Genomic DNA, 15,834 nt, shown 5'->3' on the forward strand with positions numbered 1-15,834 from the left:
GGTCTTACTTTTTCGCTGGGGTCGAGCGCACGTTCTTCAGCTCCATCTCTTTGTTCGCCGCGTTGTTCTTCTCGGCGTTGTCCTGCGCGTTTGGCGACGAGTTTTGCGGATTCAGAGGCCTGGTCACCGGGAGCGTCGCCGTGTTGTCTGCAGCGGCAGCCTCCACCTCCACAGTGGCGACCTTGCAATCACCACCACCCACCATCGCGGATTTCTTCTCCCCTCACAATGGACCCTAACGATCGGCAAAAGACACGGCTGGATCTCACCGGGAATATACCACGATTTTCCTATTCTGAGATCCAAACGCGAGATTCCCACTCCGACAGAAGCTCGATTACGACACAGCCGCCATTTTGGCGAACAACTAGAGCACCGTTCGAAGTGTCCACGATATTTTGACTGAAAAATCCTCCCCTCGTCGTCGATGCTTCGACACGCTCGTCTACTGCCTCGATAGTAGCGAATAAAGAGAGATATCGGATCGAACAGAGCGAACGGAAGCTGATCGGGGCGCGAAACGCCAGAGAGTCGACACGGATGGAAGGTTTCGAGACACCATTTCCGAAAACGAGGGCAGCGAGCGCGAGTCAAAAACTCTCTCCCCAAATTGTTGCTCTCTGTTTATTCGATTCCGCGGATCACGCCTGCGCGTTCGCCCCTTGGATTTTTTGCTGCGCCTCACCTCGGTCCTCGGATCAGATGAATGATAGTGTACGAACTTTAATGAGATACGTATAAATGAACATCGACGGAACGGATGACGAGCGCGCGTAGTAAGATTGACAGATTTTTCTCGGGGGTTGTCGGTGGTTTTTTTTTTCTTTTTTTTTTTCTTTTAGCAAAAGATTTATCAACAAAGAACGCGTCCCGCTACTTTTATTCCCCTACTCCCGACGAAGAAATTTATCGACCAACGGCCGACTGGTCCGATCTGGTGAGAGAAAAGAGGAAGGGTCGGGCGAGATTTTGGAGCTGGAATTGAAAGGGCGGTTCGGCTCGGCGACCGCGTAGTCGCGATCGAACGCTAGGAAACAAAGAGAAGAGAAAGGCGCGACAGAGGGCGAAGGGAGAGGAAGGAGCGTGGCCAAAGGGTGAGAGAAAGGACCGCGATCGGAGTTAGGAAAGAAGAACGTCGGGAGGAACGAAGCTGTGGGCCACCCCAAAGGTTTTCTCTCTCTCTGATCCCGCGCACTTAGTTGAACGAGCTAATGGAAAATCCCGTGCACACGACCGAACCTGAGGCTGGGAGGATCGAGCACTCTCGCTCCGATGACTGATGACGAGCACGACGACAGGCGACGGCCGATGGGCGACAGGCGACGGGCGACGCGCGGCTACGATTACCAACCGAGTGCAATGCACACACCTCGACGAACGCCAACGTACCAACCGACGACGGACCAACGAACGAACCAACGAACGAACCAACGAACTATCCAGTCACCGAGTACGCGACCAAGAAAGCTCACCTGCTAGAGAGGTGGTTGGCTGAAGGTTCTCGCGGTGACTGCACCCAGGGTTCGGCGGAAAAGGGTGTGAAGCGGAGAGACGGAGAAGGGATGGAGGATGGAAGATCGGTGAGAGAAAGAGGAAGTTGATGCTGACGGGAGAGGAGAGGGGGCAAGGGCCAGACACGGAGGATGGGGATAGAGAAAGAGGGAAGGAGAGTAGGACGAAGGCAGGCGTGTAGGATTCGTAAGGCGCGTAGAACGTGGAATTGGGAAAAAGGGAGAAAGAGGAATGGGAAGAGCGGACGATAAAGATGGTAAGGTAGACACCGAAAGGGAGTCTACCTTACGACAGCGGGTGTAAACACAAGCGTCGAGGGTTAATCCGAGAGGAACGGGAGCAGAGCGAGAAATTGACGGATGGACAGGAGCCGAGCGAGATGGACTATGTTATCGGAGCACGATGAAATGGGGGTAGAATCACGATCGCCGCCCCCAGCATCCCGGAGACTGAGGCTGGCCGGGAGGTCTCTTCCCGGGCAGCGGCAGCTTCTTGCACAAGCGCACTACGAACCGCGGCTTTCACTCTATATCGCTCTTTTCGCCTATCTCCTTCTCGCAACCCTGGCCTCCTTCTCCCCAATATATTTCATCTCCTTCTCGCGATCTTTCCCTACGGTGTCTCTTGTCTTTTTCACCCTTTTCGCTCCTCCGCTCCTTTTTCGATGCATTCCATTCCCTCCACCCCTGGCTGTGGTCTCGTACGCGGAGATCCAACGAGAATCCTCCACCACGATTCCTCTCGGCTACCAAGCTACCTCGAAGCTGGGACTCCTTTTGTTCCCTCGGAATCTTCGGTCGCGTCATGAATTTTTTCTCCTCGTACTTGCCATGTCCCCATTTTAGTTCCTGCTCCGCTCTGTTTTCTTTTCAACCTCGTCTCTCTTTCTTCTGCTCTTCTTCCTCTTTATCCCTGTTTTTCTTCCATTTCCTCGTATATCCACGCGGAACTCCGGATGACTTCGAGTTATTTTCTCGATTCAACGTCAATTACGGGTCAAAGGCCGACTCCTTGACTCGATCCGCGCTTTCCTTTTCAGCTTCTCCACGCGTTTCGTCTCCCGACTCTCACCGGCGTTGCTCGTAATCGCGGTCACTGGGTTTTCGGAGTAACGTCGCGAGCCCGCGTGCTTCGCCAATGGCAAATCTGTATCCTCGCGACAGTCGTTGCATGTCGTTTTTCCGCGACGAGAAGCAACGTCAGAGCTGATTCTTCAATCTTCTCGCAAGCCTTTCTCACCGACCTGTTTTTAATCCACGCGTTTCGCGGAACCACGACGGCGGAAGTCGCAGCGCCAACAAAAATCCCTCTTTCCCGGTGGCCTTTTTCACCGTCTTGTCTCTGGCGACCGTGTTCATTCACACCCGCCAATGATAAACGCTGAATAAACATTCAGGCAACGTCCTCCTTTTTCCATTTTTATCCCCATCTTGCGTTATTTAAATATCCTTTCGCATCTATTTGCAGCCTCCCGGACGTGGTGGATGCTAAAGACCTGGCATCGATGCATTTACGAGCAGCCTTTGTACGAGCTCCTCCTCCCGCTCGAGCACAGTCGCTGTCTATGGTTAACAAGAATCGGTGAAGCACCCTTTGCCGGTAACTCGTCCTGCATCGTCGTCGTCAGGAGGGAGCCGCGTCTTTTGTCTACGTGAATTTCTGTATGGGAAACGCGTGCGCTATCGCGAATTCCCCTCGCGGCCCTTTTCGCGATCAATTCTCCCGAAAACTCGAATACGCTGTCATACTCTGTCATTCAGCATAAGATATCATTCGGCAAGATATCGCACTATGCATCCGCCATTCGTGCCACACACCCAGATTCTCCACAATCGTAAATTCGAAAAATAATTTCCTGATCGCTAGGGTAACGATACCTCGTACTGATCCTTTTTTCCCCATAGAACCGGTGGTCGTGTGTAATTCATTACCATTTAAGTTTCCCTCTCGAGTAGCGAAGTCTCACGGTTTGTTTCGTCGATATTTCACGATCACTTTCAACGCGTCTCCCTTCCCCTGTATCACGATACCTTCTCCATTGACTCGTAGATTCTCCCACTCTTCCTTGACGAGACCGCAAGATCGTGTCTCTGTTCTGTATAAGTTTTTAATTCCGTGAAACAGAGGCGAGGGGAGAAGCGGTGTGTTTCGCGAAAGCGTTCCCTGCAAGTTGAAAAAGTCCGGCGCGCACATTCGGCTGCGTTCCCACGGGAGGATCCGGAACGTTGAGAGGTAGGAGATTTGGATGAGGGCTGGCGAGGTGCCGGGGGTGAGGGAAGGGGAGTGATATGCTCTGTGGTTCTGCGACCCACTGACCCGCTCGATAACGCTACCACCGAGGTCAGTAACCTTACCCTAGCATAAAATTCTCCATCGTACGACCCTTCTCGTACCGACTTGACTAGAACCAACCGTTGATTACGATTGCGATCGAAGATTATCTCTTGCCTCGTCGATGATTGCCGCCAGCTTTGTGTCTATTGATCGTTCCACTTGTCTTTTATACAAGATACCTACCAAAGAAGTAGTCTTGTTGCTTTTCTTTTTCATCTCACGTTAGAATAGAAAATTTCCAGTAAATGGTTGAAGTGCGTTGTTCGATGGTAACAAGAGATTATGGCAACTTCGTGGTAAGGGATTCGTTCCTCTGTTACATGCAATTATGATTCGTAGGTCTGTTTTTCCGGTACCGAAGGGTCGATGACCGGCTCGATGATCGAAATACTTGGCAACCATCCATCGAATCCACGAATGCCAAGCTCGATTATAGTTTTCCTGCTTTTTCTGTCGTTCGTCGGACAGGTTTTTCAGCGGTGCGGCAATGTATCGCTCGTAGGTACGTTGGCGAAGAATCTCGAGCGCGCAATCAGCCTCGACTATTGCGGTAATCTGTACAAATGGTCGCGTGAGAATTATCGCGATGCGGCGTGTCACGCGATAGAGGGGACCATGGTGCCGCTTTTTTTAAATTTTCGTTTTTATTCCCTTTCTTTCTTCCCCCTCCCCCTTGCCTCGATCGACTCGAAGCTGACGTTAAGGGTGGAAGACCGCAGAAGATCGCCGGATGTGGAGTAACGCGCGACGATCGCGTTCCCAGCGATGATCGGAATCAGGTCATCGATACGACGCAATACCTGTGTCCCTAGTATTTTTCTGCGTGCTGTGATATCGCGTTGCAAGGATTGCGACAGACCAGACTCACGCACAGCGAGTATTGATTTCGAGTCTCGCTGGCGGTGCTGCCACGATTCCGCGTCTCTAGAACTAAACCCTGGATGAGGGCTAGGGAGAAGGTCACCGAAATCGCGTCCCTTTCAAATTTTGAAAATTTTCATTTATTCGCAACGCGTAAGTAAGCTTTTATTCAAATCGATCGTATTTCATCTCCGTTTACGAGACATTTACGAAAAATTGTAAACGCTCTTCCCCCGCTGTTAAAAGGGAACGTCTCTGTGATTTTCAAAAGTTCCAACCTTCGCAAATATCGTTTCTTCCAGAAATTCATCGATCTTTTAATTTCAGTGACATTATTTAAATTTCTACGATGCAGTCGGGCAATTGCTGGTTATTTGAAATTTTTCAATTATCCGTGAATGCTTTTTCTTCTCCGAAGTATCCGATCCTTCCGAAGAAATTCGAGCAAGTTCGCTCGGTTTTTTGCCCCCGATCGGTGCACCTCGAGGTCGTCGACGCAGCTTACCTTCTTCGGATGCACGTTGCATCGCCCGAGGGCTGCTTCAAGATGGCGTTCTTCTTTAACCGATGCATATTAACGAGGCTCAATCAGTCGTGCGGTGGTGGTTCTCTTGTACAACGAAGCGTTCAACGAGCCAGATAACGAAACTGCGCAATTTCCTCCTCCCATCTGTTTTCTATCGAAACACGTAGTTTTCAAAGTCGATGCAAGTTTGCCGCGTCGGTCGCTCCCATTTCGAGAAACAGTCGAACCAACAACAGTCGATCACAAATTTCGATCGTATCTCTACGCAAATTATACGGTCGCTTGACAAATTCGATAAAATAACGAACATAGTTTCGATTCAGGTTCACGCGAAACTGTATACATCCACGTTACTTCTATTATAGTCAAAAGATCGCTTGTTTACAATGGGTTCTCGGGTCTGTGCACCATTTCCCTTTGTAAACGCCGATACGATCTTTCCCGAAATAAACGATTGCTATATCACTCGGTTAAGCATGCAGACGCCCATATCCCCATGAAACTTTGGTTACCGAAGTCGTAAAACGCTAAACCACGTTGGCTAATGTTATTTTCGGCCAGTCAAATGGTCGGTATCATGATCAGCAGTTTAGCGCTAGCGGAAGCACTGGAAGCTTAACATGCCTCCATGTGTCTGTAATCACTTACGGCACTGTTCAAAAGTATTCGGACTCTTTCTTACTTTCGATTAGGTGTATTTAATTGTACGTACAATTATAGACAAATTAAACAACAACGATTTTATCCTTTATAATCGGCTTAGCCGCGCGTACTAGTGTATTATAAAAGGATTAGATCGACTTTTGAAACCTTATACCTAATGAAATTGGTGTTTGTATCTGTCAAACCTTATAAAGGTTACTTGAGAAACTCTTTGTCATTTTGCTTAATTTTCGGGTTACAAGTCGGATTAAGAAGAGTTCTCTAAACCGATGTTAATACGATCAACGTTATTTAAATAACGACACGTACGTAATACGTACAGTAAACAGCAAATGTTATATTATTCCTATATTCTTGATAGATAATTAATTCGCTAGTTTGGCAACGAAAAGATAGTAAGATGAAAAGATGCGTCTAATCTCTATGTGTAATGGAAAAATTTAAATCGAAAAATTGTCCAAGTTATAATATTAAATACGGAACAATAATATAAATACGTCGAGGAGATTGGTTCGTTTAATTTGCACAGTTCGAAGCTAGAGCTATCTGTCGATGTTCAGAAAAACAGACGATTTGTAAAATTTGCAAATATAATTTGTCAAATAATTTGTAAAATTCACGTACTGTTATTAGAAAACGATCAAAGTGTCCGGATACTTATGATCGGTAGCGTGCTAGTTCCATTACCATTCGAGCCACGTGTGGATTATATTTAACCTTCCTTCACGCGGCTATCGATATTTTTTTCCACCAACGCACGTTTCCGTAATGTCCTATTTTTATCGGTGCGTGGACGTCCGCGTGCAAAATGAAAAGAAAAGAAAAAAAAAAGAGAGAAGAACGCAAAGAGGACGAGCAGGCACGCGTTTATAGGAAATCATGGATGGTACCGCAGGCATGTAAAGGCAATTAGACGACAGTCGCGAACGCGTCGTAAAGCCGTCGCGTCTCGGCGAGACGTCACGCGGAACGAGGCCCTCGCGAAGGCCTTTCGTCACCTCGACGATCTTAAGAATGCACTCGCAAGAATGTACTCGTAAGAATGTACTCACTTTGCGTTCTTTGGCAGTGTGCCAGTCGCTGGGCCAGAATGCGTGGGGGTGAGGCAGAGGGGTGGATTGTTCGCGTTCTGAGGCACCAGGGGTTGCCTCGCGTGAGCCGGTGACGTGTGCGAACCGTAACCGTCTGAATTCAGCTAAAACCAATGAATTAATCCCGGGTGCATTTTTATACAGCGGCTCACGAAAGTATTCGAAGAAGTATCTTTCTATGAATATATTATGCTTGTCGTACGAGGTATCTTTACATTTCGTTGATACTTTATCGATAGACACGACTATCGCGATTATGTTAATGGGATTTGAAAGCAATCTGAAAACATATACAGAAGCTGTAAGATATTCAGTCGATGCATATCCCGTAGTGGTTAAAGTATTTGAACAGTCTATTATTAATTACATACATTAGCGAGCAACGATATTTAACAAGGATCAGCCGTATTTAAAAAGTTAAAGAACTAAGATCGATAATTTGCTATGAAGCAATCTGCTGATTACTAGCGAACGTTCGGTATATTCGACTTGGACAGGAAGCACAGTTTCGCGATGTATTATATGTGCACATGCTCGAGATAGGACGATCGATTAGAGAACTGGTTCACTGGACGAAATCTCTTTTCTCGACAAACGACAAATCTCTGTCACTTTTTGAAAGATGGTCCCAAAGAAAGTTAGAACGCAAGTGACGAAACGTAAAACGTTAATTCAATGAACCACGGTCGAAACTTACTTATTACAGCTACTTGTAATGCCAAGTTTAAGAAATCTTGACACGGTATATCGATAATTGATCAAACGATTAATTAACCGAGTTTTGTTTGCTTCCGAGGAAACCCGATCAACGAGAAAGCGAAAGTAATCTCGAAAGTAAGGTGAAACTGGACTTGGACCGGTAATTCGATGGAAGCCCGTGAAGTTCACGTACCTTGACGACCGTGCCGATGAGCGAATCAGGCGGCATTTCCGGAGGATCCGGTATCACTCCGGGGTTGGCGTGGGCAGGATAATCGTTGTGAAGATTGGGCTCCTTGACAGGAGTGCCGTCGACCCGCTCCATGTCCAGGCTGTCGGTCGGTGTCGGCTGCGAGAGCAGGCGCTCCTTCATCTCGTGCAGATACGGACACCGCTGCATCTCTTCGGAGTTACTTTTCGGTCGATCTGCAAAGTAATCAGGTATCGACCGGTTAAGAGACGAAGCAAGCAGGAAGCTCGTTGCTTGCTTTAAACTCGATCGTAAACGATAACGTTGACATCGATAGGCCGGCCGTGTCGTGGCCATCGTGTCTTTCGCAAGGGGTATCATTAATTATACGCCTCGTGAATAATGCATCAAAACTATTAATCGGCCGTTCGTCCTCGTTTCCGGTCCTTTACGGCCGATAGTTTCGATTCGATCGATATTCCCGAGATCGTCGTATAACGACGGCTACTTGGCCGCTATGTCCGGCACAATGGAATCAAGCGACGAGGAAATGACACCCGCGCACTCAGTCTCCGCCAATCCCTCTGCAATTAGAACCTTTTCACCACGTTAAGTTTCATCGAACGCGTATTTGTCCCGACCTCGTGCACCGCGCCTCTTCCACACGATTCGCTTATTTACGCGAACAGTGGCACTCTTCGAGAGGGACACTCTGCGCGAGGATCATCTTAACACATCATCTACCTTTTCTCCCTCTTCTCTCCATTCCATCGACAACTAGTCGTCTGACGGCGAATATCGAGCACATATTCTTCCTGGTTAATACAGGAGGAATCGATAGGAGAACTGGAAGTTCAGGGTTCACGAAATCGCCCCTGCGTTAACCTTCAACGTTGAACTTACTCGACATTACGGCGTCCATCGCGTGCCAGTCGAGCAAAAGGACTCGATCGACGAAAAACAAGAACTCGAACGATCTCGATCGCGCGAAATCGAGAGTAGGCCGTGATCGATCGGCCGGGACAATCGAGCCGTGGGACGATAGCGTAAACGCGATCGGATCGGCACTGGTTCAAGGGGAAGTCTGATCCTCGCCGAGTACGCGGCATGCTCTCTCCCCATAGCAGAGATCGCCAAACATGGCACTGCCGATCGGCCATCGAGCGGTCCGCTAGTCACGTGCGTTCATCTTTCCGCGCGGCCACGCTTCGAGGAACTTGATGAGCACGAGACGGGAAAACGAATGAGAGCCATCGAACACGCATCGAAGCCTGCTCGAGTTCTTTTTACGTTATCATGGAGTGACGCTGCACGGAATAGCCGTATCCAGCGGGACTTTCCATTAATTACGTTACGGTGATCTCAATCGTCCGTTACATTTTTAGGAATGTTCAGCGTAGAGCGTTTCTCTATTTACTTTTCCTCATTTGGAATATAATTGCGTTAAATTGCAATTGGCGTGACGCTGGTTGTGTGGCTGACAGACGCAAGCGTTGCAAATTGTTTTAAGAATCGATAGCATCCATAATATTATATAAGCAAATATGATATAAGATACGAGGAACTTTATTTAAAGTGCTGAGTACAAGTCAGATTTAACTCTGAAGAATTCTAAAAAATGTATAATTGATGCTTTCGAGGAATAAGGTGTACTCAGGCCTCAGTGACTAACTGTTGAAAAATTTCAATTCGGATTCTGAAGGGTCTAGTCGTATTAGGTTGTCCGAAAAGTTTCTTTCGTTTTATGAGGAAACAATAGACGCACAACGTTGTTTCCTTTTATATTATTTTGTCGAATTTCGTACGATCCATTTTGTTCTGTTGAGATAAACACCGCGACATTTCACAGACTTGGTTTCGCGTGTTTGTACGAAGGTGCATTGTTGTAAGAGACACGTTTGCGAAAGAAAGACATTTTTCGGACAATCGAATATTTATCTGACAGTAATTTATCACGAATAAGAGAAATTTGTTATTGCGATAGCTTAAACATTCTAAATAGATTGGTGAGATAATATTCCATCATCTCATAATATATTGTATGTATTAACCTAATTATGAAACGTAAAAATTTCACCGTATTTGTCGATTAACAATTATCCGCTGCCTTCTGGAACTACGTTACTCATGGATTCTGCTTTTGAAAAATTATTAAGATGTTAACACAAAATATTCGCTTGCTCTTTTGACACTTTACACTGGGAAGTTTAATTACTTTGCAGACTTTATACTGAAAATCCAACAGTCATATTTCAATTAATTGTTTAATTAGTAATTATCCGTTGATCATCAAACCCGTACCATACCAATCGAGGATTAATATCGATAATTTCCAAGCCATTGTTTCGCTTACTATTCGAAACCACATCTGTTAAGAGAGTTCTTTCTTAAAACGAAGATTTAATCTATATTAAATCGACGGTTCTCTTAATTAGAAGCGAAATCGGAATTTACAGGTGAGTGGTACACGACAAACAGATGGGGCAAACAGAAGAAAGTAGAGATATCGGTCGAGAATGAATTTTTAATGTTTGCTCGGCGTTCGAATTACGGCTCGCATCGAAATGGCACGGTTTCCCGGCGAAAAGCTATCGATTGTCGAACGCGCCGCTAAATAGGTCACTCGACGCAGCGCAGGTAATTAGCGGGAGTAGCGAGTTTACGTAAGAACGGGTTGCTGTGCGTTTTACAGGTAGCAACGTTTCGCGAACGCGCGACGAGTCAGATTTCTCAGTTATCTCGTTTTCGCGAAAAGGTGTCGATTGCTTCGGGTATCGCTCGATTAACTGGGTCATTTGTTTCTCTACTGTTTTACTCTTGCGATTCAGCTATCTACATTATATATATATATACGTGTGAACTGTTCTTGTATCTGTATTCAGATGTCTCCGATTATTTTTAAAAAGAAACGGACTAAAATTACACGTTAAAGTCAACGAATTCTCGGCTACGAATTCTCATTCGTCTATATTTACCCTACGATGTTGCCAGCACAGATTTTCATAGGGAAAAATTATCGATTATCGAACGTTGTTGTGCGTGAAGTTAACGGAAGCAGTTATTTATATCAGCTAAGGGAACCGATGACACCATCGTGAATAATAAATGAGCTCGTCGAACAAAGCTCGTCTCTGGTAATGCTTGGAATACAATATACATTGTATATTGTATTTTGTATATTAAATGATACATTTAAGGATGATACAAAGAAGGAAAAAGGAAGAAGAATAGATATTCAGCAGGAAACGTAAGACACGGATCGCTCCAGTGTTTCGACGTTACGTGATTTTCTAAAGTAGCTTTTCTTCTCGAAAGATCGCTCGAAACGAAACCTGACGACACTCTTATTTTTAGTCTAACGGATGTTAGTACCAATCGTTACGATTCAGATCGCTCATTTGCAGGTATACAGCGTGGAAGAAATTAGACGAAGTGAAGTGTCGTAAGGAACGAACACTCATCGAGGTTGTTAGTTCATTGACAACGCCACGTGTAAATGTTTGCTTGCTGTCGCAAGCTGGGAATAAATTACAGCTACGAGCGTGCCTTTGCAGCCGTCGAGCGCATACTAAACCATTTTCTCGACATGATTTGCATCCGTCGTTTCAGCTACGAATCTAACGTTCTTTCGTAGAATCGCGATCTTGTCACCGGTATTTTCGTACGTTTAGCAGAAGTTTATATTTGTATCGAGATCCGACTGTGATTTTAATCGACATGGAATAGAAACCAGGTTTCGGTGTATGTACAGCGACGATGAAATTTCAAGGTGGTTCGCAAAGCAGGAAAATGGCAAACGCTTGAATGAAACTAGAAACGTGGATAGGAGGCTAGAGGGGGGAGGGAGGGTGGTGAAAGCGAGGCTGCAGTTACTGACCTACCTCGAGTCACGATTGCGAGCTATCTCTACGAAGAGGCGGGCGAAAAGAAGAAAATACTACTGGCGGAAGGGTGGCAACGACCGACCGCAACGTAAATACACGGCAGCATCTCGAGAAAGGAACAAAGGAGGCTCTAAGGGGACGATGAAGCTGCCGAGAAAAAGACTCGAGTCATCAAGAGATACTTCGTCTTTTCCATTTTCTGTCTTCCGTTTAGTTAGCGTGATTAAACGTATAAAACGCAAGGGAGAAGCGAGGAGCGAAGTGGATGACACGTAGATAGCGGAATCGTTGGTCTAATCGATCAATTTGTTGGAAGAAAAGTTAAAGGGGTGGCGTGACGCGTATCGCGAGTACGAGCTCCCGCTTTGAACGTGGTGTTGAATCGTACAAGGGGGAATTCAACAAGTGCAGCAACGGTTAAATGGAATAATCGGTCCGGTTAGAGCAAGCATGGAAGGGGTGGAACGAGCGCGAGAAAACGCGGTGCTAGTCGGCACTGAGAACACTCGCGATCAATTTTAGGCCGGTCGTTGGTAAATCAGGGGGGGGGGGAGGAAAGGTGATCGAGCTTTGACGGAGAATCGATGATGGTCCGATATAAACAAAGAAGGCGAGGAGGAGTTAAAGAGGAATATAGAGAAGTAAAGTAATCGGAAAATCCTTGGTTACCTGTGTGCGAATAAGGCTGATACAGGATTCTAACGCGAACCCGCCGGCAGCTAGTTTGTTCCCCGATAACTGACCTATCCGAACGCGCGTCCGGGTGACGCCGCGGCGTCGCGGTGCCCACTGCAAGCTCACGTTCCATTCGTTCTCTCTCGAGACGCGATCGCGAGTCGTGCTGCTTGCCTCCTATTCTTGCACATCGCCGGCTATATATTTAGAAATCCGCGGTTCGTCGGCGTCACAAGCTTTAATCACGATCCTCGGGGGTCGGCTATCACTGTTCCTTCTCCTTCCTATATATTTTTCCTCCCCCTTTTATTTGCCGCGCACTATCCTTATCCCTCTTTTTCCCCCCTATCCTCTCCGTACGTGCTGGCTCCTCCGTCGTTCCTTTTCCACCTCCAGTTCGCTCTGATAGTCCGCCTTCGTTCCCGTTTCGGCAGTCGGCCTGGTATGTGTCTCTCTGTCTATTCACGTGCAGCGAACGAAACGGAAAAGGACACGTGTGCGTACGTGTGCGGGTCTTAGGCGTGTGACACGTGCGAGCCAGCTCGGCAAATGTGGAATTATTTCTGCCTTTTGCCACATACCCCCTACCTGCCTCTTCCCACGCTACCTTGTTTCCCCCTTCCTTCGTACCTGCCTTCGAACGACGCTTGCTCGCTCGTGAGCCCGACGACGGCGTCGACGCCGATACCGGCCGCCAGAACGCTCGCCGGCCATTCCGCCATTCTACGCGATTCACCGATCGCTATTACAGATCTTCTCTTGTCAGCGAACGCGTTCACCAACCCCACCCCCGTTAGTATCCCCCTCTTCATCATCGATCCACGTTAGCACCGCTAATGGAACACCGGGATAGGAGACTTAATTTACTCTCTTGTCGCTTTTCAGATCTGAGAACAATTCGCGTGCGCGATGGATATCAGTTTTTTCCACGGCTCCCTTTTGTTTCTCATCCCAACGGGTGCCCTATGGTTCGCGTTAACGTTCAGAATCGACAAAATGACGCGTATTTTATTAGAGTCAAGAGATCGATGACGCATCGTTCCTTCCGGGTCATCCGCTCTGTCTCTCTTCCTCTCTCTCTCTCTCTCTCTCTCTCTTCTCTTTTTCATCCTATTTTTTTCCTTCCGTGACTACGCTCCATATTTTCGCCTCACGTTCTTTCGAATATCGAATCCTATCCCCGCTTTCAATCGTAGCCAGATTAACGAACACCCTCTGGAATTGCTCGAGGGCGACGCGTTCAATCCGGTTGGTGCACCGTGGACGTACGTACAACCACAGACTCCTCGAGTCCCTGCAGGTCACGTAAATCCTTTAAGCGTGTGCACACAGATCAAAGATCCCGAATGCGTCCCGGAATAGCGTTCCTTTCGGTCCAAGCGTATCACTGATCGTGCTCTTTCTTTGGAGTTACCTCATCGTCGATCCGAATACTGTAATGGATCGAGCTCGATGCTCGTTTAGAACCTCTGAGACCGGAAGAAACCGCTAGGCCGATATCGATCGATCGATAGAGCTATCGGCTAATATATTCTCGATTATGAAACCACCATCGAGACCGTTGTCGTACTCTCGATGGAATTCTAGAAACGTGATCGCCAATTACCGTATTGTCGAACGACTAAAGAATTCCGTGTAAATCGCTAATATCGTCGGTTGATGCCTAATTAATTTCTCCTTTCCACGATACTCAAAGCTAACTGTGCTTTCTTTCTGTGCCCGAGCTCTCGCATTTGAAATATCGATAGCCCGTGGAGCTCTTCCCAGAACGAGTCTCGATATTCCTTTTTCCTCCGTCTTGTTCTCGTTTATTAATATTCCGTCCGTGCTCTCGTTTCGTCGCGATTTGTTCGAATGTTTTGTTTCTAGCTCGAGAGGGAACCTTTCGCTTCCATAGCTTTTCGATTCAATCTCGCGCATCGACTGGAACCCTCATCCCCTGACTCTGCCCTCGCCTGTTTCCCCCTTCGTGTACAAACGTCTCGCGAGGATAAAGCGCCGAGGACACATCGAAAATCGTCGACCCGGAATAAGCTCTCCTCCATATTTGAAAGCGCGCGATAAACGAGCTTTCTTCGCTAACAACTTCCTGGAAATGGCGGATTTGAAACGAACCGACGAACTCGAATGCTCTTTCTCTCTAATCGAGCTGCCACACTGACACGCTCTATCGCGAGTAATTTTAATTATTCCTGGTTGTTTCACCGTGCACTGATTACTCGACTCTTAACGCATCGAGATACGAGGTAACGACACGAAGTGGAGAATTAACGTCAGGACTGAAAGGGGTCGTAGAGGCTAATCGCGGAAGTATATCTCCCCTTGAAAACAAGCGGCAGCGATATTGTAAGGATGCAATTACGAGCCAGCCTTTCTTCGCTGTCAACAATTATTTCCTTGCCACCGATGTAAGACGTTCGTCCGCTCAAGTTTTCACGCAAACTTTGCTTTCTTTCGCGGCCGTCCGCGATAGCCTGCGCGCGACAAAAAGACCGAGCATATAAATGCGCGTCGTTGAACACAGAAATGGAACTCGACTCCAGCGAGCGGCTAACCCAGTTTCTTGTTGGCGCATTTAATTTAAACCGCGAGATCACCGAAGCGCGCTAGCTGTGTGCATCCGTCGCACTTTTTTACCAATCCGCGTCTTTTTAATCCGTCGTGCTTGAACGTGGCAACGAATCGCGAGTGAAAGTTCGTTGTTCGACCTCGGTCGGATGTTCGCGGCTACGGAAGCCAGCAATTGCCAAGCGGCGAGAAGTTGCGACGTCGAGGGGAACAAAGTGGGCATGTAATTAAAAATGAAGCACGCCCTCCTATGCAATCGCGCCGCGCGTCAAGATCCTGTCGTTTCTCGGCTTCCGGCATTCGTTCTCGCGTTCATCGAATTCCAGCCTCTTGAATTCCTCCACGTTTCGCTGACAACGCGATTCTGACACCGGGAAACGTACAAATTTTACGAAAATTCTGCTTACGGTGTTACCTAATGAAAAAGGGAATGGAAAAAGTAGAGTGTTTTGAGAAACAATAGTTTGGCGAATAATGAATGACGCGTGGAAGAGAATCGACGATCTTCGGGCAGGGAATTGACTCGCGCAGGAAGTCCGCGTGTGTGTGTGTGTGTGTATAGGGATTGGCGTGATGTCAGCCGAGCAACACGTATCGGGTTGGAAGGCAGCGAGAGATCTCAATGAGCAGTCCATACGAGAATGTACGGTCACAGATATGTAGTACGGTAGTCTCGGAGAAACAAAAACATCGCGAGGTTATCGCGCCGGCTCCGCCCGTACTCGCGTCCTCGAACCTGATCGATATGCCCGCCCCTTCGACGTTCTCGGAAAATATCGACCGAGTCCTGAGTATTTCGGCTCCATAGGCTGCTGCCTTTAGTATTTTCTA

The 15,834-nt window shown here is 47.3% G+C and overlaps 1 protein-coding gene across 9 annotated transcripts in view; it reads right to left on the reverse strand.

The window, feature by feature from the left end:
* The window catches only part of LOC122572131 (proton channel OtopLc), a 37,938-nt gene that overhangs the window by 13,027 nt on the left and 9,077 nt on the right, over positions 1–15,834 (reverse strand). For 3 of the 9 annotated variants that reach the window (XM_043736780.1, XM_043736790.1, XM_043736786.1), the window contains 2 exons: positions 7,880–8,112; positions 6,949–7,091 (listed from right to left, as the gene is read on the reverse strand). In XM_043736780.1, coding sequence (XP_043592715.1) covers positions 6,949–7,091; positions 7,880–8,112 — 376 coding nt within the window. Of the gene's footprint in view, positions 1–8; positions 236–1,472; positions 4,991–6,948; positions 7,092–7,879; positions 8,113–8,620; positions 8,957–12,429; positions 12,964–15,834 lie in introns of those variants that run through there. The other 6 variants (XM_043736753.1, XM_043736772.1, XM_043736762.1 and 3 more) reach the window with 6 other exon arrangements.

Source organism: Bombus pyrosoma, linkage group LG2, assembly GCF_014825855.1.
Source record: "Bombus pyrosoma isolate SC7728 linkage group LG2, ASM1482585v1, whole genome shotgun sequence".
Taxonomy (NCBI): domain Eukaryota; kingdom Metazoa; phylum Arthropoda; class Insecta; order Hymenoptera; family Apidae; genus Bombus; species Bombus pyrosoma.